This window comes from Coregonus clupeaformis, chromosome 5 (genome assembly GCF_020615455.1).
Source record: "Coregonus clupeaformis isolate EN_2021a chromosome 5, ASM2061545v1, whole genome shotgun sequence".
NCBI lineage: Eukaryota > Metazoa > Chordata > Actinopteri > Salmoniformes > Salmonidae > Coregonus > Coregonus clupeaformis.
In genome coordinates this window covers 20,022,873-20,050,461 of record NC_059196.1, presented here as the reverse complement: position 1 = coordinate 20,050,461, position 27,589 = coordinate 20,022,873, and the positions used below count along the sequence as shown (strand labels likewise).

The following is a 27,589-nucleotide window of genomic DNA, read 5'->3' as shown; positions in this document are numbered from 1 at the left end:
CCCACCAATGGACATTTACCCTGTCCCCACCCCCCACCAATGGACATTTACCCTGTCCCCACCCCCCAATGGACATTTACCCTGTCCCCACCCCCCCAATGGACATTTACCCTGTCCCCACCCCCCAATGGACATTTACCCTGTCCCCACCCCCAATGGACATTTACCCTGTCCCCACCCCCAATGGACATTTACCCTGTCCCCACCCCCCCCAATGGACATTTACCCTGTCCCCACCCCCCAATGGACATTTACCCTGTCCCCACCCCCCAATGGACATTTACCCTGTCCCCACCCCCCAATGGACATTTACCCTGTCCCCACCCACCAATGGACATTTATCATTGTTACAGTTATTTTTATTGTTTCATTCACTTCTCTTTTTGACCTGCACAGTTGGAGCTCGGAGCTTAAGAATCTTACTGTACCCTGCAATTACATCTGCGACCCTATGCATGTGACTAATAAAATAATATAAAATAAATTGAATCCATTTTTGCAATCCATTTTATATAGAATTTTTTATTTTATTTGTTCTACCAGTTATCAACACATTGTTCAATGTGTAACCAGTGGTTATTCTGTGACTTTAGCTAATACGTTGTTTTTTGTTGTGGTATCGTTTCGGTATTGAGTATCGTTTTGGTATTGAGTATCATGACACTAAACCTGGTATCGAAGTCACACTAGTGTTGGAAAACACTAGTGTTGGATATACTTTATTTTAACCCTTATTTTACCAGGTAAGTTGACTGAGAACACATTCCCATTTACAGCAACTACATGGGGAATAGTTACAGGGTAGAGGAGGGGGGATGAATTAGCCAGCACACCAGGGTTAACACCCCTACTCTTACAATAAGTGCCATGGGATCTTTAGTGACCACAGATATCACGAAATTGGGGAGGAAAAGGGGGTAATAATCACACAAAAATATAAATAATAATCTCCTCTGCAAAAACGTCAAAATTAATGACATTACTTGAGTTCTCTTAGATTAATTCTGACTATTTTCAAGGAAGTGTATACTGGCTACGGCATCGCAAAATACACAGTACTATTTCCGCTTTTCTCTAGTTTTTCAAGCAAAGGTATTTTCCTAGCAAAATTCTGTAATGATCTCCTAACCACGTGGACAGGTCTGTACCATTCTACAGTGTCACTTTCAGAATGCTGATGATGTTACTACATATCCATAGCCAGCCTACTGTCCATTCCACACTGACAAGCACAGCCGCAGCCATTGCAGTTCTGATTTGTAGTAGTCTGCTGCTCTGCTTTGTAGGAATCGTCACGCTCCTTGACTTGTAAGTACCTTTTATATTTCTTCTGATTGTTGGTGTTGTTATAGAAATCTATAATCTGTCAGCTACATTAATTTTGCCATGTAAATGAAATAACTGCATGCTATTATCAAAGAAACTTGAAAGACTCAACAAGCAGTTTGCTTACTTCCTGTATTTCGCGCATGCACAATTGAAGATTCTTATGGAAGTCAGGCTCTTATTTACAGGAAGTAAATCGCAAAGTTGAGCCTCTTGTTTTTCATGTTTCTATGTCACTAGAATGCTCCCTATCGCCAAGAGCAGCAGGCGGACGCTATCCTGCATCTCGTGGACCCTTGAAACGTTCAACTAATTGTGTGAGGGGTAGGAATGGGCGGATTTCTACATTTCCTTTTCTGGCCATTGTATTGGGCAGTTCAATGGTGATAAATGTCTCAGTCCCTGGAGCAAAAACTTTGTGCTATCCAGGAGCACGAGTACAGGACATTAATAAGCTGCTCCCAAATATTTTAAACAAGGATCAGGAAATTGAGTCTATCATAGTTAATGTGGGATTCAATGACATTATGAAGGGCAGCTCAGAACAGCTGAAGATGGATATTAAAGAACTGATTGGGTCACTGCTTGACACTAACAAACGCCCGATAATATCTGGCCCTCTGCCCTCCCTAAATCGGGGCATTGAACGTTTCAGCAGACTTTTAGCCCTCCATAACTGGCTACAAGACTATTGCAGCTCTGTGGGTGTAACATTTATTGACAATTTTGATACCTTTTTTGAAACAAAGCTCATATTATAACGAGGATGGGATCCACCCAAATCATTTGGGTTCCTGGATCCTTTCACAGCATTATAAGGCTGTGTTGAGACAATGACTTATGACCCAAGCCCAGCTCAGTTAATCCCTACCACAGTGTCGCTGAGTTGTCATAATGCTTCAGCAAATGTACATTATCCCAGTGGCGTTGGAAGACACAATGTAAGTAACCTAATTTATGTCCCTCTAACTGCCTTGAAAGCCTCTGCTGATCCTAAAGCTATTGAATGCAGTAATCATGTGCCTATGAACCAGAGTTATACTGTTAGCACTGAGGCGGTGTGTCCTAGTAGGAAGTCCACTGTGTGCAGCTCACCCTGCACTAACATAAATAGCATGAGCATGTCTACTTATGCTAAGCTTCCCAGTAAAGCAATTAAAACAAATCAAGCATCCCAGAAAAGTGCTAAAAATAGCCCACGTTCACATATGTAGCTTAAGAAACAAGGTTCATGAAATTAATAATTTACTAGTAAGGGATTACATTGATATTCTAACTATCTCTGAAACTCACTTAGACAATACCTTTGATGAAACGGTGGTAGCAATACAAGGTTATAACATTTACAGAAAATACAGAAATGCAACTTGGATGGAAAACTACTGAGGATAATAGCGGACGATATTGTCACTCTTATTTGCCATATCTTCAATTCAAACCTACTAGAGAGTGTGTGCCCTCAGGCCTGGAGTGAAGCAAAAGTCATTCCAGTACCTAAGAATAGTAAAGCCCCCTTTAATGGCTCAAATAGCTGACGAATCAGACCGTTATCAACCTTTAGTAAACTTTTGGAGAGAAATTGTGTTTGACCAGATACAATGCTATTTTACAGTAAACAAATTGACAACAGACTTTCAACGCACTTATAGGGGAGGACATTCAACAAGCACAGCACTTACACAAATGACTGATGATTGGCTGAGAGAAATCAATGATAAAAAGATGGTGGGGGCTGTTTTGTTAGACTTCAGTGCGGCCTTTGACATTATCGATAATAGTCTGCTGCTGGAAAAACATACAGTTGAAGTCGGAAGGTTACATACACAGTTTTTCACAATTCCTGACATTTAATCCTAGTAAAAATTCCCTGTATTTGGTCAGTTAGGATCACCACTTTATTTTAAGAATGTAAAATGTCAGAATAATAGTAGAGAGAATTATTTCAGCTTTTATTTATTTCATCACATTCCCAGTGGGTCAGAATTTTACATACACTCAATTAGTATTTAGTAGAATTGCCTTTAAATTGTTTAACTTGGGTCAAACGTTTTGGGTAGCCTTCCACAACCTTCCCACAATAAGATGGGTGAATTTTGGCCCATTCCTCCTGACAGAGCTGGTGTAACTGAGTCAGGTTTGTAGGCCTCCTTGCTCACACACGCCTTTTCAGTTATGCCCACTGTCACACCCTGACCTTAGAGATCACGTGTATTCTCTGTTTGGTTAGGTCAGGGTGTGATTTGGATAGAATCTAGTTTATTCTATTTTCTATGTTGGCCGGGTGTGGTTCCCAATCAGAGGCAGCTGTCAATCGTTGTCTCTGATTGGGGATCATACTTAGGCAGCCATTTTGCCTACCTATGTTGTGGGATATTGTTTCTGGTTAGGCTTGTTGCTGTTAGCCTTTAGAACTTCACGTTCAGTTGCTTTTGTTATTTTGTCAAGAGTTTATTTAATCAATTAAACATGTACGCATACCACGCTGCACCTTGGTCCGATCCTTTACACAACGAATGTGACACCCACAAACTTTCTATAGGATTGAGGTCAGGGCTTTGTGATGGCCACTCCAATACCTTTACTTTGTTGTCCTTAAGCCATTTTGCCACAACTTTGGAAGTATGCTTGGGGTCATTGTCCATTTGGAAGACCCATTTGCGATCAAGCTTTAACTTCCTGACTGATGTCTTGAGATGTTGCTTCAATATATCCACATAATTTTCCTTCCTCATGATGCCATCTATTTTGTGAAGTGCACCAGTCCCTCCTGCAGCAAAGCACCCCCACAGCATGATGCTGGCACCCCCATGCTTCACGGTTGGGATGGTGTTCTTCGGCTTGCAAGCAACCCCCTTTTTCCTCCAAACATAACGATGGTCATTATGGCCAAACAGTTCTATTTTTGTTTCATCAGACCAGAGGACATTTCTCCAAAAAGTACGATCTTTGTCCCCATGTGCAGTTGCAAACCGTAGTCTGGCTTTTTTATGGCGGTTTTGGAGTAGTGGCTTCTTCCTTGCTGAGCGGCCTTTCAGGTTATGTCGATATAGGACTCGTTTTACTGGATATAGATACTTTTATACCTGTTTCCTCCAGCATCTTCACAAGGACCTTTGCTGTTGTTCTGGGATTGATTTGCACTTTCACACCAAAGTACGTTCATCTCTAGGAGACAGAATGCGTCTCCTTCCTGAGCGGTATGACGGCTGCGTGGTCCCATGGTGTTTATACTTGCGTACTATTGTTTGTACAGATGAACGTGGTACCTTCAGGCGTTTGGAAATTGCTCCCAAGAATGAACCAGACTTGTGGAGGTCTATAATTTTTTTCTGAGGTCTTGGCTGATTTCTTTTGATTTTCCCATGATGTCAAGCAAAGAGGCACTGAGTTTGAAGGTAGGCCTTGAAATACATCCACAGGTACACCTCCAACTGACTCAAATGATGTCAATTAGCCTATCAGAAGCTTCTAAAGCCATGACATCATTTTCTGGAATTTCCCAAGCTGTTTAAAGGCACAGTCAACTTAGTGTATGTAAACTTCTGACCCACTGGAGTTGTGATACAGTGAATTATAAGTGAAATAATCTGTCTGTAAACAATTGTTGGAAAAATTACTTGTGTCATGCACAAAGTAGATATCCTAAACAACTTGCCAAAACTATAGTTTGTTAACAAGAAATTTGTGGAGTGGGCTTTACACCCCCTTGCTATACTGTGCATAAAGAGTTACCTGTCTTAACAGAACACAGAGGGTGTTCTTTAATGGAAGCCTCTCCAACATAATCCAGGTAGAATTAGGAATTCTTCAGGGCAGCTGGAGTAAAGCCAGTGTGTCTATGTATGCGGATGACTCAACACTATACACGTCAGCTATTACAACGATTGAAATGACTGCAACACTTAAAAGAGCTGCAGTTAGTTTCAGAATGGGTGACAAGGGAAAAAGTTAGTCCTAAATATTTTGAAAACTAAAAGCATTGTATTTGGGACAAATCATTCACTAAACCCTAAACCTCTTACTAAATCTTGTAATGAATCATGTGGAAATTGAGCAAGTTGAGGTGAATAAACTGTTTGGAGTAACCCTGGATTGTAAACTGTAATACATACTGATACAACAGTAGCTAAGATGGGGAGAAGTCTGTCCATAATAAAGCCCTTCTCTGCCTTCTTAACAGCACTATCAACAAGACAGGTCACAGGCCCTAGTTTTGTCGCACCTGGACTACTGTTCAGTTGTGTGGTCAGGTGCCAATTGGCTCAGAACAGGGCAGCACGGCTAGCCCTTGGATGCACACAGAGAGCTAACAATAATATGCATGTCAATCTCTCCAGGCTCAAAGTGGAGGAGAGATTGACTTCATCACTACTTTTATTTGTGAGAGGTATTGACATGTTGAATGTACCGAGCTGTCTGTTTGAACTACTGGCACAGAGCTCGGACACCCACAAGACATGCCACCAGAGGTCTCTTCACAGTCCCCAAGTCCAGAACAGACTATGGGAGGTGCACAGTACCATACAGAGCCATGACTACATGGAAATTTATTCCACATCAAGTAACTCATGTAAGCAGTAAAAATAGATTCATAAAACAGATAAAAAGACACCTTATGGAACAGCACATACATACACACACGATAACATACGCACTATACACATGGATTTTGTGTTGTAGATACGTGGTAGTATGGTAGGGACCTGAGGGCACACACTTAATGTGTTGTGAAATCTGTTGTGAATGTATTGTAATGTTTTTAATTTTGCTGGACCCCAGGAAGAGTGGCAGCAGCTAATGGGGATCTATAATAAAGACAAATACATAATGAATCGTAGTGTTGTACCGTATATTCCATTGGTTTTCATGTAAGCCTAACTTAACCCTTTTTTATCAATGACATCAAAGCCTAAAACATATTAGCTGGATCAGTAGCTGATTTGTTGAGCTAGATGTCAGATGTACACTATATATACAAAAGTATCTGGACACCTCTTCAAATTAGTAGATTCGGCTATTTCAGCCACATCCGTTGCTGCAGGTGTATAAAATCAAGCACACCGCCATGCAATCTCCATAGACAAACATTGGCAGTAGAATGGCCTTACTGAAGAGCTCTGTGACTTTCAACGTGGCACCGTAATAGGATGCCACCTTTCCAACAAGTTAGTCAAATTTCTGTCCTGCTAGAGCTGCCCCGGTCAACTGTAAGTGCTGTTATTGTGAAGTGGATCAACAACAGCTCAGCCGCGAAGTGGTAGGCCACACAAGCTCACAGAATGGGACCGCCGAGTGCTGAAGCGTGTAAAAATGATTTGTCCTCGGTTGCAAGACTCACGATACAGAGTTCCAAACTGCCTCTGAAAGCAACGTCAGCACAATAACTGTTAGTCGGGAGCTTCATAAAATTGATTTCCATGGCCGAGCAGCTGCACACAAGCCTAAGATCACCATGCACAACGCCAAGCGTCAGCTGGAGTGGTGTAAAGCTCGCCGCCATTGGACTCTGGAGTGATGAATCACGCTTCACCATCTGGCAGTCCGACGGACTAATCTGGGTTTGGCGGATGCCAGGAGAACGCTACATGCCCCAATGCATAGTGCCAACTATACATTTTGGTGGAGGAGGAATAATGGTCTGGGGAAGATTTTCATGTTTCAGGCTAGACCCCTTAGTACCAGAGAGGGGAAATCTTAAGTGGCAACATACAATTACATTCTAGAAGATTCTGTGCTTTCAACTTTGTGGCAACAGTTTGGGAAAGGCCCTTTCCTGTTTCAGCATGACAATGCCCCCGTGCACAAAGCGAGGTCCATACAGAAATGGTTTGTCGAGATCGGTGTGGAAGAACTTGACTGGCCTGCACAGAGCCCTGACCTCAACCACATCAAAGACATTTAGTATTAATTGGAACGCCGACTGCGAGCCATGCCTGATCGCCCAACATCAGTGCCTGACCTCACTAATGCTCGTGGCTGAATGGAAGCAAGTCCCCGCAGAAATTTCCAACATCTAGTGGAAAGCCTTCCCAGAAGAGTGGAGGCTGTTATAGCAGCAAAGGGGGGACCAACTCCATATTAATGCCCATGATTTTGAAATGAGATGTTCAACGAGCAGGTGTCCACATACTTTTGTGTACGTCATTTGTATAGTATGTATTTTCATGAATATACTGATTACTAATTTCCCAATGACTCGTGTTGTTTTCCATTGAAGCATTACCGCAGTTTGATTGGCCTGCCCGATGCGTCTACATACAGGGCTCGACATTAACGCTTGTCTGCTTGCCAGGGGCAAGTAAAAAAAAAATGAGAATAGTCGGACAAGAAGAATATATATTTACATTGTCAGAATGGACAAGTAAAACAAAAATACACGCAAAAATCACATTATCAAACAATTAGGCTACCCCGATCAGAACTGGATCAGTGTCCTCCTGATGCAATGTGTTGCACTGTGGCCTCCCAATCTCTGCAGAGCGCATCGGAGTATAATTATTTTAGGCCTGCATTGACAGGCACGAGCGGTCTTTCAATCATGCAGTCGCGAGATGCGTTTCTGAGATCAAAGCGAGCCACGTGTGCACATTTGTTGTTATTCAATGCTAGTTAGTGGGTTATTTGACCAGTCATAACTCATTTTTTGGTCAGCAATGGAAATCCAGGAAAAGTCATGGTGTGTGCATCACCTGCGTGTGCCAGTGGGCCGTTGCCATAGGAGAGCGAGAGGGAGAGAGAGCGAGAGACATTTGCGCAGCAGGTAAAATAATGATATACAGACTAACTAGATAGCCAATTCAAAACATAGTGTGTAGTTTGGCTGGGTATCTCGCTAGTTAACTACTTAGCTATTAGCATGTACTAATGTCAATGTCATGTCCGATGTCCTAAAATAACTTTCCACCGGGACACTCGTGTATAACCTCAAAAAGGCAGACACAGTTGATACGGGTGCACAGTTGATGAAACCAATGCTGCATACTCCAGTTGTAAAACCATCTCTCAAGTGCTCAAAATTGGCTAGGATTCTCCTCTATTCAATACTGTCCATGTAATTCTGATAAAATAAAAAAAAAATAAAAAAAATATATATATATTCTTAGAATTGCCTAGCTAATAAGTAACTCCTATACTGTCAAGATTTCTCCTCCCCCAGATCCATGAAATGTTCCATATGCACAAAAAGCTAATTTCTCACATTATGCACAAATTTGTTTACATCCCTGTTAGTGAGCATTTCTCCTTTGCCAAGATAATCCATCCACCTGACAGGTGTGGCATATCAAGAAGCTGATTAAACAGCATGATCATTACACAGGTGCACCTTGTGCTGGGGACAATAAAAGGCCACTCAAATGTGCAGTTGTCACAGATGTCTCAAGTTGAGGGCACGTGCAGTTGGCATGCTGACTGCAGGAATTTCAACCAGAGCTGTTACCAGAGAATTTAATGTTAATTTCTCTACCATAAGCCACCGCCAACATCATTTTAGAGAATTTAGCAGTACGTCCAACCGGCCTCACAACCGCAGACCACGTGTAACCACGCCAGCCCAGGACCTCCACATCCGGCTTCTTCACCTGCGGGATCGTCTGAGACTAGCCTCCCGGACAGCTGATGAAACTGAGTATTTCTGTCTGTAATAAACAGGCATGCAAACTGGTGAGGCCCCAAAAAGGTTACACTTATTTTGCACTGAAACATGCAAAAAAAATCCCTGCTAGGGGGGGATAAAAAATAAATATAAATATCAGCTTTAAAATGCTAATTTCTAGTGAGAGAGTACACCTGGCATTCCCCTTTTTATCCACTGTATTGAAAAAGTGAGAAAGAGAGAAAGTGTGTGGTGTTCCTTTCACCTCTATAGTGGCATCCAGCTTAAACCAGGCACAGCTCCAGCTACACTTCATCCCTGAATCCACCTATTTAACAAGAAACACCTCATTTTCACCTAATTCTCACATTCTGAAAATGTACCACATACTGTAGACTAGAGGGAAAACATGTGTTCATAGATAGCTAGTTAACTAGCTAACGAACTAACTACTAACTGAGAATTCGATCCAGCTAGCAAGAAACTTAACAATGCTAACAACTCTTGCTCCCCCATCTCAAACTTTCCAAATGCCAGTTGTTTTTCGGTTACAGCTCATGAAGTACGCTTCATCACCTTCTCACCCCCGTCTCCGTGGTCAGGCTTCTCACCTACCTCTTCGTTATCGTTCAGGGGACGTGCTGCTGTAACTGGCAAACTGCCTTTCCTCTCACCACTGTGTCTTTCCATAGCGCGCGCTGATGTTGTAACTAGCAAGTTGGTTGTCTCTTCTCTCTTCAGTCGCATGCTGCATTCTGTTACGTGAACGATTGGCTGAGCCTTGGATACAAACAGTATTGCTCCAAACGTGCATCACTCGTTCGCTTACAGCCAGTAGTGATCCAAGACCCTGTTGTAAGGCAGGTCCTCACCAGACATCACCGGCAACAATGTCGCTTATGGGCACAAACCCACTGTCGCTGGACCAGACAGGACTGGCAAAAAGTGCTCTTCACTGACGAGGCGCAGTTTTGTCTCACCAGGGGTGATGGTCGGATTCGCGTTTATCATTGAAGGAATGGCCGTTACACCGAGGCCTGTACTCTGGAGCAGGATCGATTTGGAGGTGGAGGGTCCGTCATGGTCTGGGGCGGTGTGTCACAGCATCATCGAACTGAGCTTGTTGTCATTGCAGGCAATCTCAACGCTGTGCGTTACTGGGAAGACATCCTCCTCCCCTCATGTTGTACCCTTCCTGCAGGCTCATCCTGACCCTCCAGCATGACAATGCCACCAGCCATACTGCTTGTTCTGTGCATGATTTCCTGCAAGACAGGAATGTCAGTGTTCTGCCATGGCCAGCGAAGAGCCCGGATCTCAATCCCATTGAGCACATCTGGGACCCGTTGGATCGGAGTGTGAGGGCTAGGGCCATTCCCCCCAGAAATGTCAGGGTACTCCTTTTTCCATTCCCTCCTAGGCAGGCAGGTATGAACAGAAAGAGTGATTGATGATGTTGGCTTGAATAAAACAGAGAGTCAGTCATTACATGTCAATTCAGGGCATGAGCTGATATTCTAAATGTTTTCATTGAAATAATGTAAAGGTTGGGCTAGTTTGTTGTCATTACATCTCACTCACCAGCTAGGGCCAGAGCCATATATTTATCTATGCTGAACAAAAATATAAAAAAACGCAACATGCAACAATTTCAAAGAAATTACTGAGTTACAGTTCATAAAGAAATCTGTCAATTGAAATAAATTAATTATGCCTTAATCTATGGATTTCACATGACCGGAAATACAGATATGCATCTGTTGGTCACAGATCCCCTTAAAAAATAAAGTAGGGGCGTAGATCAGAAAACCAGTCAGTATCTGGTGTGACCACCATTTGCCTCATGCAGCACGACACATCTTCGATTCAGGCTGTTGATTGTGGCCTGTGGAATGTTGTCCCACTCCTCTTCAATGGCTGTGCAAATTTACTGAATATTGTCAGGAACTGGAATACACTGTCTTACACTTCGATCCAGAGCATCCCAACCATGCTCAATGAGAGAAATAAACTTTTTGTACATTTCTGGGATATTATATTTCAGCTCATAAAACATGGGACTAACACATGTTGCGTTTATATTTTTGTTCAGTGTACATGGCTCTGGCTAGGGCTGTGTCCTACTCATGGACCAGTCGCCATTATAGTCAGTGGCCACAAAGTGATCACTGGACACGGTCAACCCCAGCTGGTTAATGACTTCAGGATTCGTATCGACATCATACGCACAATGTCGGATAGCCTGCAGCCAAAGCTCCATCACGGTCAGGAAAAAAGTGGAAATGTGTAGTGTATTTGTATTTGACCGGAACATTACTGCACTTCATTTTGGCCAACGTTACTCAGCTACCAACGTTATTTGCCTTACTTTTCTTCAGAGATAACTAACCGCTAGCCTAGCTAGCTAACAACTCTGTCTACTTCCTTTCGTTCTGATTTCCTTTCTTGAAGACCAATCGTAAAACGCTCCTTCATCCCGCCTCCTGTAAGTATTCATCTTAGAACCACAAAGAAGAGTATCTACCGGATTACAGACTATATGGAAGACTTTTGCGCTAGCACGAAGTAGGTCTTAGTTTTTTATACTTTTTACATTAAAACAACATTTATTTGGCAATTCAATGCCGAGACCCCAATCGTTGTTTATGTAACAATAAATATACATAGTTAATACATTTTAGGTCATTTCGGAAATCATGCATTTTTATATGAAAACACAGACATCTAAATACTAAAACAATGGACCTAAAAACTGTCTGGGGTACTGACAAAAAGCCAAGCAAGTGTTATAAAGAGCACAGAAGTGTTTTTGGGTGAACTTCCCCTTTAACATTTTACTAGATAACTTTAACTTACATTGTCTTTTTTATTTTATTGAATGATATCAGTCAATATGGGGAGGGAGAAACCTTGTGTATTCTGCACCAGGATCAGGGAACTCCTGCTTTATACGGGACACCACACAGGAAGGTATGACCACTGACATGTTTGCCAAGGTAGCCCCATTACCACCAGACAAAATGCCGATAGGCACAGTAACTATCGGCTGGGAATGACAATGAAATATGAAAGGTGCACATTGTTACATTAGCAGAACACTGCTTCTATGGTATTATGTAAAGGGTTGTTTATTCTACATGGACCTGTTACTACATTTGAAAGTTATCAAAACATTTAGTTTAGAATATCTACATAACTTCACAAATTGCATTCGTATTCAAAGCTTCCTCCGGCATCTCACCATACATCTGCCTGTAGTTATTGAACTCAACCTGCAGGAGGTTGGTTTGTTGTGATTGAGATGGGGGGGGGGGAAACAGCTGCGGGCAAGGTTCTGACAGACAGATGGGTGTGTCTTGGTGGTGGCAAGTACACTCCCAAGAAACACACACATCAAACCACAACCCCAAGCCAACTCACGTTCAGCTTCTGTCATGGCAGCCAACATTTCTTGAGAAAGAAAAAAAACAAGGCAAAATCAGTGGGTGCAGTTCCCCTTTAATTTCTTCCAGCGAGCTCCTCCCTGAGATAACCAGTGTGGACTGGCCACAGAGACATGGGTCTGGTGGAACAAAACACAGAGAGAGAGAGAGAGAACAACAAGATAGGCCTCTGCCAAGTTAACCAAGTCAGGCCTCAGTCTCCTTCTCTGCTCCGTTTTCTCTCTCTTTCCCTTTTCCTTTGTAAGGGTCTGGCAGCGTGAACTATGTCTGTATGTTGCCCCCAAGCATCGCTAAACTTGCAGGGCACATACACACTGCATTGACTATGCTCCAATTCCTCAGTCAGTGCACACAGACAACAATGATCAGTGGAGCACCCAGGCGAGAGGATCACAGACTTACTCAGACCAGGACATGGATACCCCTCTCTGTCTCTCTCTCTCTCTCTCCATACAGTTAGGGCTGGGCGATATATCAAATTAATTTGAATGTGTTTGGGCGCGATGTTCCAAATGCCTGTATAGCATTTTTATAAGCGTTCTGTCTTTTTGGCCTTGTCTCCTTATGTGCTGTGTGCACCTTCCCACTCGCAGACACCAAGCCCCTCCCCCTGTCACTCACAAGAACAAAGAGAAAAGATCACTTCTTCCTCTCTGACAACAAGCAGTTTAAACTCACTATTTGCATTTGAGGTTTGGTCCAACAGAATCGGTCACTTGGACACCGAAACGCCTAGAATCATTATTTTACCGTAATAGACTTGAACTTAACCTTTCTAACAATACTTTTTTGGGGGGTCACAAGGGCAATACAATCATAAAAATAAAATGACACTTTCCCCCCTCATAAACCTCAGGACAATCCCATTTCATATGTTTGTATGTGACAAGTGTATTGAGGTTACATAGGTCACAGTACAGGCTTTGAGCCTGTTTTGCATGAAATCTTACAAGTGGTGTCCAGTAAGATCTACGACTAAGTTTAAAATGAATTAAATTGATGGTTTGGGTTCTTTGATGAGAAATATATTCTCCCAGACATTCTCCCAATCAATAGCCTCATTATCGACAGCCAAAACATTTATCCATGCTTTAACCATTGAAAGATGAGAATAAATAGCAGAAGAAAAGAAAACTCTGGACCGGAATGTAAAGGATATCCTACAGACACCCGAAAAGGCCCAGATCCCCGTCATTCGCGTGAGGAAGAGACGGAGATATCGCGGACGCAGATCCGGGTGCCTTGTAAGGATCCGACGGCGAGCGAGTAAACTGCCTCTCCCATCAATCCTATTAGCCAACGTTCAATCTTTTGAGAATAAAATTGACGATTTAATATTACGGTTATCCTACCAACGGGACATTAAAAACTGTAATATCTTATGTTTCACGGAGTCGTGGCTGAACGACAACAATGATAACATTCAGCTAGCAGGCTATACGCTACATCGGCAGGATAGAACGTCTGACTCTGGTAAGACAAGGGGTGGCGGTCTCTGTATATTTGTAAACAACAGCTGGTGCACAAAATCAAATACTAAGGAAGTCTCGAGGTTTTGCTCGCCTGAGGTAGAGTATCTTATGATAAGCTGTAGACCACACTATTTACCAAGAGAGTTTTCATCTATATTTTTCATAGCTGTCTATTTACCACCACAAACCAATGCTGGCATTAAGATTGCACTGAATGAGTTGTACAAGGCCATTAATCAACAGGAAAACGCTCATCCAGATGCAGCGCTCCTAGTAGCCGGGGACTTTAATGCAGGGAAACTTAAATCCGTTCTACCTAATTTCTACCAGCATGTTAAATGTGCAACCAGAGGGAAAAAAACTCTAGACCACCTTTACTCCACACACAGAGACGCATACAAAGCTCTCCCTCGCCCTCCATTTGGCAAATCTGACCATAACTCTATCCTCCTGATTCCTGCTTATAAGCAAAAACTGAAGCAGGAAGCACCAGTGATTCGGTTAATAAAAAGTGGTCAGATGACGAGATGCTAAGCTACAGGACTGTTTTGCTAGCACAGACTGGAACATGTTCGGGATTCTTCAGACAGCATTGAGGAGTACACCACATCAGTCACTGGCTTCATCAATAAGTGCATCGATGATGTCGTCCCCCACAGTGACCGTACGTACATACCCCAACCAGAAGCCATGGATTACAGGAAACATCCGCACTGAGCTAAAGGGTAGAGCTGCCGCTTTCAAGGAACGGGACTCTAACCCGGACGCTTATAAGAAATCCCGCTATGACCTCCGACGAACCATCAAACAGGCAAAGAGTCAATACAGGTCTAAGATTGAATCATACTACACTGGCTCTGACGCTCGTCGGATGTGGCAGGGCTTGAAAACTATTACAGACTACAAAGGGAAGCACAGCCGGGAGCTGCCCAGTGACACAAGCCTACCAGACGAGCTAAACCACTTCTATGCTCGCTCGAGGCAAGCAACACTGAAGCATGCATGAGAGCACCAGCTGTTCCGGACGACTATGTGATCACGCTCTCCGTAGCCGATGTGAGTAAGACTTTTAAGCAGGTCAACATTCACAAGGCCGCAGGGCCAGACGGATTACCAGGACGTGTACTCCGAGCATGTGCTGACCAACTGGCAAGTGTCTTCACTGACATTTTCAACATGTCCCTGACTGAGTCTGTAATACCAACATGTTTCAAGCAGACCACCATAGTCCCCGTGCCCAAGAACTCTAAGATAACCTGCCTAAATGACTACCGACCCGTAGCACTGACGTCTGTAGCCATGAAGTGCTTTGAAAGACTGGTCATGGCTCACATCAACAGCATAATCCCAGAAACCCTAGACCCACTCCAATTTGCATACCGCCCCAACAGATCCACAGATGATGCAATCTCTATCGCACTCCACACTGCCCTTTCCCACCTGGACAAGAGGAACACCTACGTGAGAATGCTATTCATTGACTACAGCTCAGCATTCAACACCATAGTGCCCTCTAAGCTCATCACTAAGCTAAGGATCCTGGGACTAAACACCTCCCTCTGCAACTGGATCCTGGACTTCCTGACGGGCCACCCCCAGGTGGTAAGGGTAGGTAACAACACATCTGCCACACTGATCCTCAACACGGGGGCCCCTCAGGGGAGCATGCTCAGTCCCCTCCTGTACTCTCTGTTCACCCATGACTGCATGGCCAGGCACGACTCCAACACCATCATTAAGTTTGCCGACGACACAACAGTGGTAGGCCTGATCACCGACAACGATGAGACAGCCTATAGGGAGGAGGTCAGAGATCTGGCCGTGTGGTGCCAGGACAACAACCTCTCCCTCAACGTGACCAAGACAAAGGAGATGATTGTGGACTACAGGAAAAAAAAGAGGACTGAGCACGCCCCCATTCTCATCGACGGGGCTGTAGTGGAACAGGTTGAGAGCTTCAAGTTCCTTGGTGTCCACATCACCAACGAACTATCATGGTCCAAACACACCAAGACAGTCGTGAAGAGGGCACGACAAAGCCTATTCCCCCTCAGGAGACTAAAAAGATTTGGCATGGGTCCTCAGATCCTCAAAAAATTCTACAGCTGCAACATCGAGAGCATCCTGACTGGTTGCATCACCGCCTGGTATGGCAACTGCTTGGCCTCTGACCGCAAGGCACTACAGAGGGTAGTGCGTACGGCCCAGTACATCACTGGGGCCAAGCTTCCTGCCATCCAGGACCTCTATACCAGGCGGTGTCAGAGGAAGGCCCTCAAAATTGTCAAAGACTCCAGCCACCCTAGTCATAGACTGTTCTCTCTGCTACCGCACGGCAAGCGGTACCGGAGTGCCAAGTCTAGGTCCAAAAGACTTCTCAACAGCTTCTACCCCCAAGCCATAAGACTCCTGAACAGCTAATCATGGCTACCCGGACTATTTGCACTGCCCCCCACCCCATCCTTTTACGCTGCTGCTACTCTGTTAAGTATTTATGCATAGTCACTTTAACTCTACCCACATGTACATATTACCTCAACTACCTCAACTAGCCGGTGCCCCCGCACATTGACTCTGCAACGGTACCCCCCTGTATATATAGCCTCCCTACTGTCACTTTATTTTACTGTATATATAGCCTCCCTACTGTCACTTTATTTTACTGTATATATAGCCTCCCTACTGTCACTTTATTTTACTTCTGCTCTTTTTTTCCTCAACACTTTTTTTGTTGTTGTTTTATTCTTACTTTTTTTGTTTAAAATAAATGCACTGTTGGTTAAGGGCTGTAAGTAAGCATTTCACTGTAATGTCTGCACCTGTTGTATTCGGCGCATGTGACCAATAAAATTTGATTTGATTTGATTTGATTTAAAAATCCACTCCATCACCAGGTGTCTTCCCAAACTTGGACCCCATAGGCAGGAAGCGCTGACCGCAGTCTAAGATATACAAAGAATGACAACCCTTGCAAATCAAAACGAAGATGAAGTTCCTGAAAACTAAGTAGACCCTTTGAGTGCCTTCGGAAAGTATTCAGACCCCTTGACGTTTTCCATTTTGTTACGTTACAGCCTTATTCTAAAATGGATTAAATATTATTTTTTGCAATCTACACACAATACCTTAATTACAAAGCGAAACAGGTTTAGATCTTTTTGCAAATGTATTAAAAATAAAAAAACAGAAATACCTTATTTACATACAGTACCAGTCAAAAGTTGACACCTACTCATTCCAGGGTTTTTCTTTATTTTTACTATTTTCTACATTGTAGAATAATAGTGACTATGAAATAACACATATGGAATCATGTAGTAACCAAAAATGTGTTAAACAAATCAAAATATATTTTATAGTTGAGAATCTTCAAAGTAGCCTTGATAGCTTTGCACACTCTTCCTAGAGCTGGCCGCCCGGCCAAACTGAGCAATCGGGGGAGAAGGGCCTTGGTCAGGGAGGTGATCAAGAACCCATGGTCACTCGGACAAAGCTCTATAGTTCCTCTGTGGAGATGGGAGAACCTTCCAGAAGGACAACCATCTCTGTAGCACTCCACCAATCAGGCCTTTATGGTAGAGTGGCCAGATGGAAGCCACTCCTCAGTTAAAGGCAAGACAGCTCGCTTGGAGTTTGTCAAAAGACCATGAGAAACACGATTTTCTGGTCTGACGAAACCAAGACTGAACTCTTTGGCCTGAATGCCAAGCGTCACGTCTGGAGGAAAGCTGGAACCATCCCTACGGTGAAGCATGGTAGTGGCAGCATCATGCTGTGGATGTTTTTCAGTGGCAGGGACTGGGAGACAGGATCGAGGGAAAGATGAACGGAGCAAAATACAGAGAGATCCTTGATGAAAACCTGCTCCAGAGCGCTCAGGCCCTCAGACTGGTGTGAAGGTTCATCTTCCAACAGGACAATGAGCACACAGCCAAGACAACGCAGGAGTAGCTTCGGGACATGTCTCTGAATGTCCTTGAGTGGCCCAGCCAGAGCCCTGAATTGAACCCGATCGAACATCTCTGGAGATACCTGAAAATAGCTGTGCAGCAATTCTCCCCATCCAACCTGACAGAGCTTGAGAGGATCTGCAGAGAGGAATGGGAGAAATTCCCCAAATACAGGAGCGCCAAGCTTGTAACGTCATACCAAAGAAGACTCGAGGCTGTAATCGTTGCCAAAAGTTCTTCAACAAAGTACTGAGTAAATGGTCTGAATACTTATGTAAATGTAATATCCCTTTATTTTTAATACATTTGCAAACATTTCTACAAACCTGTTTTTGCTTTGTCATTATGGGGTATTGTGTGTAGATTGATGAGGAAAAAAACAACGTAATCAATTTTAGAATAAGGCTGTAATGTAACAAAATGTGGAAAAGGTCAAGGGGTCTGAATACTTTCTGAATGCACTGTATCCCCTAGATTATTGACCCCTTTTGCAGACCAGGCTCTAGACGCAAAAGGTTTATTACCGGAAGTAATAGCCTTGTTATGCCATAGAGGGGTATGGAGATGCCATTTCCAGTTACCACCTACACACTTCTCAACCTTCCTAAAATTATCCATTGTATCAGAAATAATAGGCCCAAAATATGGCATGCATTTCTTATTAGATATACCAGAAAACACATCCTGCAATCTAGTAGGTGAAACAAGTTCTTCCTCAATAGCTCTCCAGGAAACTGATGTAGACTGATTAAACCATGATCTAAGTTTGCTTAACTGGAAAGATTGGTGGAAAATACAAAAATGTGTTAATGCAAGTCCACCATTTCACTTCTGTCATTGTAACACCTCAAACCTAATCTTTGGATGTTTTCCATTCCAAAGTTATTTACATATACGTTTATCAATCATTCCCCAATAGCCTATTGGTGGAGGGAGTGGGATCATCATGCTCAGGAAACTAATATGTGGCAGCACATTCATCTTTATGGAAGCGACCCTTGTTTGTCAAGAAGCAGGCAACTTCTCCCAAACAGTTAAATCTCATTCAACCTCCTTGTAAATTGTCTCATTATTAAACTTCACCAGACCATGCAGAGATGTTTGTATATGAATACCCAAATAAGTGAACTGTGTTTTCATAAGAATTGTTGAGGGAAGTTAAACTTTCTTGGCCGCTTCATTCAGTAACATTAATGCTGAATTTGTCCAATTTATCTCATACCTGGACAGCAATTTGAATTATTCAAATGTGGATAATAAAGTTGAGATAGAATTCTGAATATCTGTCATACATAGGAGAATATCATCCGCATATAGTAATATATGAGAGGAAGATTTAAAATCAGTATAGGAGAAGCAATTACATTCTGCCTTAGATGTTGTGCTAAAGGCTCTAGCAACAAAATGAATAATGTTGGGGATAGGCCATCTCCTTGTCTACATCCCCGAAAAATAGGGAATGGACTTGTGTATGCCATTAGTAGAAACCATAGCAACAGGATTAGCATATAACACACAAACCATATCGATAAAATTATTTCCCAAACCAAATTTCTCCAAGACAACACACAAGTACTGCCATTCAAGCCTGTCAAAAGCCTTCTCGGCATCTAGAGACAGCACAGCACACGGTGTGTCCAGCTGTTGTGTTTCATGTATTACATGACATTTATTGTCAGCTGCAAGGCGACGTTTCATAAAACCTGACTGGTTCACGTGAATCAACTTATCCAAATACCTTTCCATCTGTAACGCCAATACTTTTGAATAAAATGTTTGGTCAGAATTAATTAAAGATATTGGACGATAATTTGCGTGCAGTTCAGGTGGAATGCCATCCGGGCCAGGTGATTTACCCTTTTTAGCACCTTTCAGTGCTGACTCCAGTTCCTCTAATGAGATGGGTCGGCCCGGATCCGTAGATTGCTTCTCATCCAATACGGGCAAATCAAGATTATCTAAAAACTGCTTGCATTTATCTGGCTCAAAATGGATAGAAGATTTATATAACTTCTGGTAAAAAGACTGAAATGTTGCATTAATTTCCTGTGGATCAGAAAGTAAGCCTTTAGATAGGGATTGAATAGATTCTATAGAAGCACAAGATTCACTTTGTTTCAATTTTAAGGCTAGAAACCTGCTTGATTTGCTCCCATTAAAATAATAGTTCTGCCTCACTCTATGCATGAACTCAGCTCTCCTCCTTAATAAATCATTCAATTCCAGTTTAACCACCCTCAAATCATTGCTGACATTATTTGAGTAATTCCTTTTCAGGTTCTGTTAAAGGGATTTTTTTTGTCATTTAGCAGTCATATCCAGAGCGACTTACAGGAGCAATTAGGGTTAAGTGCCTTGCTCAAGGGCACATCGACAGATTTTTCACCTAGTCGGCTCGGGGATTAGAACCAGCGACCTTTCGGTTACTGGCACAACGCTCTTAACCACTAAGCTACCTCCCGCACATCTATCACTCGTGTTAATAGTAAATTGTAATTATTTTGCACTATGGCCTATTTATTGCCTTACCTCCATAACTTACTACATTTGCACACACTGTATATAGATTTTCTATTGTGTTATTGACTGTATGTTTTGTTTATTCCATATGTAACTCTGTGTTGTTGTTGTTTTTAAATCACACTGCTTTGCTTTATCTTGGCCAGGTCACAGTTGTAAATGAGAACTTGTTCTCAACTGGCTTACCTGGTTAAATAAAGATGAAATAAAATAAAATAAAAAGCTAACCACTTAGCTAACTAGTTACTAAATTAGCAAATCAAATGCACAACTGGAGAATATTTAGCACATTTTAGACAGTTAACTTAATAGTAAAGCTATCTAGCTGGCAAACATGAAGTTGTGAATTCCATACTGTAATTAGATCACCTGGCGCATGCTGCACGACAGTGAGTGATTCACAAGGCTCCGATCTCGCCATTGTGGGCTTGTAAACAACCACCACAAACTACATATTAATGTGACAGATGAAATGAAGAACTCAATGTTCTTCATCTCCTAACGATTTGCACAAGTTGACTGCAGGTATTTACTTTAAAAAGGTAGCTACAAATATTTACATTTATTTAAAAACTTGAAAGAAATAGTTTCATTGGTATTGAAAACCCAGTATACGGTATACTGCCTAGAACAGACCCTACTAAAAGAAGAGAGAAAATCAATAAACATGATTGTGGAAAAATTGTCGCATGCGACATTGCGGTACCACATACTGTTAGCAGCCTTTTAGCCACAGACTTATGTGCAAGCTGTCTAGTCTGTGTTTTATAAATGTGCAATGAGCAACAAAAAAACGGTATTTTCATAGACAGACTTGAAAGCCAGATCAGTGAGTGATTATTGCAAAAAAGCTTATTTAGAGAAAAAGGAAAAAAATAGGCATATCGTGAATCGCTCATAAATTTGAAAAAAATGGAGATAGGATTTTTAGGCCATATCACCCAGACCTACATACAGTACCATACACACTAGGGCTGTCCCTGGCACACAAAAAAATATTGTTCGACCGAGAGTCTTCTTTTCGATGTTCCTGATCCCCCTCCTCCCGCTGCTGCTGGCCTTCGCAGATTCTGCCGTTATGCTCCTGAAGTTGCTGGGAATAGGCTACACCAGGGGGCGGCAACCTTTTCCATTTAGAGTGCCAATCTATCTTATCATTTCTACTGATCTGCATGCCAGTTATGATTTTCATATGCACATTTTCATGGAACAGTTTTATTTAATTTATAATAGTGTTTGTATCTCAAAATCATTGTCATGTGGTTAATCTAAATTGTATCTAAATAAAATTGATACAAATCTAAAAGTGACTTCTATTGCCATTGCCAACTATGTAAAAATAGCCTACATAAAGCCAACAAATAAAAACATTGCAGCCTTCAGGTAGAAAATATCCTGATAAAAATAAATATCCTATAAAATCACATTGGCTACGCATGGCCTGTCTGCAACAAACTTGAAACATTGTATCGACTATCAACTGTGTCCAGCTAAAGCTTGTGCTAGCAAACTTGCAATATTGCATAAAATATTCTGGGCCCTCAGTTCTGTGAGCTTGGGAAAGACACAGCTGTAGGCTATTTGTGCAAGGGATAACAAGTAATCAGGTATTTTATGAAGTTTCCACTGGATCAGAATAATACATTTATGTTTTTTTTTTTAAAGGTATTGTTTTCTCTTTAGGCTATTCAACCCACCCGCCACCCACCCACCCTTCATCCACACTATTTAAAGTGGAACTGACAGCGTTTTAACTACGTTGCAGATATGAAACAAACAGACAATCATAGTATTAGTCAAAAATATCAAATTCCCAGTTTATGCTACAAAACAAACTTTAAGAGGTTTTAAAAATAGGTTCTACTTGACTGAACATTCCATGACGTACACTAACGCATTGTTGGCAGAATAGATTGATGCAGTTCAATACATTAATAATATAATTCACCAATACAGACTTTGGTAGTCCAGAAAATATTGCTATCATGTTGTAAATCACAGCTGGCCTGTTTGCTGCCTCCATTCGGGATGCACTGTTACAGTTTCAATGACTGAATATTTTGGACAAAAACTGACAAATGTAACTGAGGTTGGGAATATCAATACAATCTGACTAGCAAGGTCAATGATCACAAGTCAGTCATAAGGTGGCTAATAGGCTAGCGTATCTATTTATGTAGCAAGCTAAAAACACAGAGCCAAACATTAGCTAGAGAGCTAGCTGCCAGGAGGATGTCATGTCATTGGAGGAGAGGGCGAGTGACTGACTTTTTCCCCTCATAACGTTTTTCAGTGGCTATACACAGCTAGAGATGCAGGTGTCATTTGATTGGCTAGCAAGAACGTGAACGACTGTTATCCAGTTAGCTAGCATATCTCTGGCGTTCGCACAGAATAACTGATGAATTTACACATTTACGAACGCGCATCACCCGCTGAATATGACTGGTGTCAGTAAATGTAGGCAGAAAAAGTAATAGTTTGTCACGAACGCTCTAGATAACATGTTAACAGCCTAACCAACTCTGCTAGGGAGAGTAAATGGTCAGAGTGAGATGTTCTCTCATTTGTGTCTGGAAGTAGCTAGCTAGCAAGCTAGCCAACTTTAGACAGCTTGCTTGGGTGCTTGGTTAGGAAAGCATGCATTGGTAGGCAAGCTGCAGAAGGACGAGTAGGCTACAATTCCCCATCATTTATCAGGGAAATTTTGACAGCCAACTAGCTGAAAAAGTTTGAGAGGGTTTATCTATTGTTCCTACGTTAGATTTTTGCACATCTTGCTCTGACTAGCATTAGTTCTTGATCTTGTTGATGTGCATAACTGAGGGAGAGATAGCCTGCCTTTTCATAGTTGTTTGATCAATAGGACTGTAAAGTTCCCAAATGTAAGAGGCCTTCCGTGGTATTTACAGAAATCCATTCAGGTGTATTTTGTGTCTTTTGCAGAATGTGTTCTAATGATGTAAAGTCACACTGTTGCAACTGCCTGTAAACACACAGTCCAGTTGAACGTGAATGATGGCAGGCCTGTGTGGCGAATGATGGCAGGCCTGTGTGGCAAATGGCTTGTTTGCATAAAGGCCTACTATAGCCTTGATTGGCTATGGTGCACAGGTATGCGTAGACTCTGGTGCTGGATGAGAGAGATGTTTTTAGTAGGTTTTATTTCCTGCAGTGTCTATTAATTGTCCAAAAGCACAACCCCCAGGCCTGCCACAGTCCTCATAAGCTGTGAGGGACGATGCAGTGCATCATACCAAAGATGAACATCGTATCACAAACAAAAAATAGTTCCCCATATTCCCTCCCTCATTTTCTGTGTCACAAGTTAACCGCAAAAACAGGTCATGGTGACTACACTGGTTCTTGATTCGAATCCTTACACATTTCATGAGGGTCCCAATCTGTCAGTTCTCGCGCCACGTATTATAACGTTTTGAGTGCATGCCTGGGAATGTATTTGCAGCAGAAAAATGCACATGTTACAACTACCTACCTACATCCCTATGGCCTATTTATTGCCATACCTCCATAACTTACTACATTCGCACACACTGTATATATATTTTCTGTTGTATTTTTGACTTTGTTTTGTTTACCCCATATGTAACTGTGTTGTTTTTATCGCACTGCTTTGCTTTATATTGGCCAGGTCGCAGTTGTAAATGAGAACTTGTTCTCAACTGGCTTACCTGGTTAAATAAAAAATTAAAAAAATTAAAACATGAGCTGTGTTTACCAACTCTGCTCTGGAGACGTCTAGACGCTCGCTAGCTGGCTAGCGTTAGCTAGCTGGTTAATGTTGGCCAGGTAGTGTCCTTACGTTAACTAGCAGGCTAATTTCGTAGTTACTCCAAGTCAAAACAAGTTTATTTTTCGAGCCTCTGCTGGCTAGCTAGATACCCACAGCCGTCGAAGTGTCTGTTTGGGTTTGTTCCATAACATTTTATTATCAACATGTCCGGACATTTTCATCCATTCTACCGCGCGAGCCTCGATCCACACTCACCGGCCCGAGTTGTGTCTGTGAGGTCGTGGTTGGCGGCGCTCCTCGGGAACTCCTTCAGTTTCCTGCCGCTGAGGTTGAGACAACCAGTTGCCGAGGCTTCGTCTAATGCCCTGTCCAGTGACCGATTCCAAGATGCAGGACCCGGTGCCCCTACTCCATTACCGGGAGCCCCTACCGCTCCAGAATTGCCGACCGCAAAAGTCGGTCCGGTGTTCTCCGCAGAAAGCAACACCGAAGCCGCCATTACACAGCTAGCTAACTCCCACCGATTCTCCCTACCCTGCAGCCGCTAAATTGATAGTACGCAAGCGCAGAATGTGAGGGCAGACTGAAGCGTTGTAGAAGGGAGAGGCTAGTTTGGGAATTGGCCATGCCCAGTGATAATAAAAATGTAAGATCTCCCTCCTCCCCACCCCAGCCTTACTCTCAAAGTAATGAGATATGAATGACATCATCTACTCTTGGTGTGACGTTCCTGACTGATTTGGATTTTACTCTCAAAATCATCTTGTGTGAATGTTACTTTGAACTTTGTCACTGTTCACTAGGCTATCATTAGGCATTTCATAGCCTAAAAATTACATCTATAGAGCAGTGGTTCTCAATAGGGGGCCCAAGGGAGTTGTTTACAGGGGTCCCTGAAAAAGCAGAGATGAAACAGAAGAACCATAATATAAAACTAACTAAGTAGTGGGCCTCAGAAAGGAAAAGTTTGAGAACCCCAGCAATAGTACTAAGGTCATAGCCTATAATGAGACTATAGCCCAACAGTGCAAGTGTGTCTGACCGACCATTGGTCTGCCTGACCACTAATGAAAACAGCTCGATTGGTTGAACCTTGAAATAATCCAAAAGGTAACAATATCAAATCACATTCAAGAACAATACAAACAAAACAAATTGGGCCAAATGAGATATCACGTGTATTACATTTCAGGTAATTACTATAACTCCCTCCTTGGGCCAATCAGTGTAATTTTGTAGTGCCGGATCTCCATGGCAAGACGCATTCTTCACCCAAGTTTTCGCTAGTGCTGTCTAAGATATCGCGTGTGACTAACGTACTACGGACGGAGACAGATCCACAGTCCCCGATTTCATCGTGGTGGACAATAATCAGTCTAAAACATCAAATTCAAATGCTTACCATAGCTTGATGTCAGTCCATTGACAGGACAGAAATGTTATGTTATTCAAATGATATTACATAGAATCATATAGGCAGCTAAAGCAGATGTGATCAGCTAAACATTTGAGTGATAGTGGACTGTCAGGGCCACGAACAGGCCAGTGAGATAAAAACTTCCTCCACTGGACTGTCCACTATCCCACTACAGTACTAATTCATTGTATTGCAACAATACATAATTTACTCAACAGGTATCAGTCAGTGCTCAAATGAAAAATGAGAATGACCAAAATAAGACAAAGTTTACTAAGTTAATAAAAAACAAGGCAACAGTAAACATGTTGTCCCCCACGAATGATGCAGCGCCCCCCTTGGGCCACTCAGTGTAATTTTGTAAATGACGGATTTCTATGACTAGACTCATCATTCACCCACGTTTCGTCAAAATCAGTCCAGTGGTGTCTGGGATATTGCGTGGGTTAGCTAGACTCATCCCTGAGCATGTTAGGCAAATTTCATCACTCTGAGTCAAACAGATTCAGATATATAAACATGTGCCCGTGCATGTGCCCTTGCGCCACCATGTGGTCGACATGAATCTTCTTGTTGAGTCTGTACAGTGTTTTCAACATGTGTACCAAATTTTGTTACAAAGCGAATATCCTTGACTGATTTATATGCATTTATGTGCCAGACATGCCCATGTGAATTTTTATTGGTCAATAGCGGCCATGTTGTTTTAGGTCTGGAAAATATTGTCCATAGATGCTACCAACAGTGCCTTCAAAAAGTATTCATTCATACCCCTTGACTTATTCCACATTTTGTTGTGTTGCAGCCTGAATTCAAAATTGATTAAATATATTTTTTTCTCAGCCATCTACATACAATACCCCATAATGAGAAAGTGAAAACATGTTTTTAGACATTTTTGCAAATGTATTGAAAAATAAATACAGAAATATCTCATTTACATAAGTATTCATACCCCTGAGTCAATACTTTGTAGAAGCACCTTTGGCAGCGATTACAGCTTTGAATCTTTCTGGGTAAGTCTCTAAGAGCTTTCCACGCCTGGATTGTGCAATATTTGCACAATTCTTCAAGTTCTGTCAAATTGGTTGTTGATCATTGCTAGACAACCATATTTAGGAGTTGCCATAGATTTTCAAGTAGATTTGTCAAAACTGTAACTCAGTCACTCAGGAACATTCACTGTCTTCTTGGTAAGCAACTCCAGTGTATTATTTATTATATTAGATTTGGTGTTTTAGGTAATTGTGCTGCTGAAATGTGAATTCATCTCCCAGTATCTGGTGGAAAGCAGACTGAACAAGGTTTTCCTCTAGAATTTTGCCTGTGCTTAGCTCCATTCCGTTTCATTTTTATCCGGAAAAACTCCCCAGTCCTTAATGATTACAAACATACCCATAACATGATGCAGCCACCACTATGCTTGAAAATATGGAGAGTGGCACAGAGTAATGTGTTGTATTGAATTTGCCACAAACATAACACTTTCTATTCAGGGGAGAAAAAAAAAGTGAATTGCTTTGCCACGTTTTTTGCAGTATTACTTTAGTGCTTTGTTGCAAACAGGATGCATGTTTTGGAATATTTTTATTCTGTACATGCTTCCTTCTTTTCACTGTCAATTAGCTTAGTATTGTGGAGTAACTACAATGTTGTTGATCCATCCTCAGTTTTCTCCTATCACAGCCATTAAACTCTGTAACTGTTTTAAAGTCACCATTGACCTCATGGTGAAATCCCTGAGTGGTTTCCTTCCTCTCCGTCAACTGAGTTAGGAAGGACGCCTGTATCTTTGTAGTGACTGGGTGTATTGGGAAAGGGAAGGGAAAGGGCATACCTAGTCAGTTGCACAACTGAATGCATTCAACCAAAATGTGTCTTCCGCATTTAACCCAACCCCTCTGAATCAGAAAGGTGAGGGGGGCTGCCTTAATCGACGTCCACGTCATCAGCGCCCGGGGAGCAGCTGTTGTTGGTGGTTAACTGCCTTGCTCAAGGGCAGAACTGCAGAATTCGAACCAGCGACCTTTCCGTTACTGGCCCAACGCTCTTAACCACTAGGCTACACCATCCAAAGTTTAATCAATAACTTCACCATGCTCAAGAGGATATT

General features: G+C 42.3%; 1 protein-coding gene across 6 annotated transcripts in view; it reads right to left on the bottom strand.

Moving 5' to 3' along the window:
• LOC121561737 (DISP complex protein LRCH3) overlaps positions 1–24,598 on the bottom strand; it is an 80,131-nt gene extending 55,533 nt beyond the window's left edge. For all 6 annotated transcript variants that reach the window (XM_041874239.2, XM_041874237.2, XM_045213261.1 and 3 more), the window contains exon 1: positions 24,315–24,598. In XM_041874239.2, coding sequence (XP_041730173.2) covers positions 24,315–24,558 — 244 coding nt within the window. In that variant the 5' untranslated portion in view covers positions 24,559–24,598. The remainder of the gene's footprint in view (positions 1–24,314) is intronic.
• Between the last annotated feature and the right edge of the window lie 2,991 nt (positions 24,599–27,589).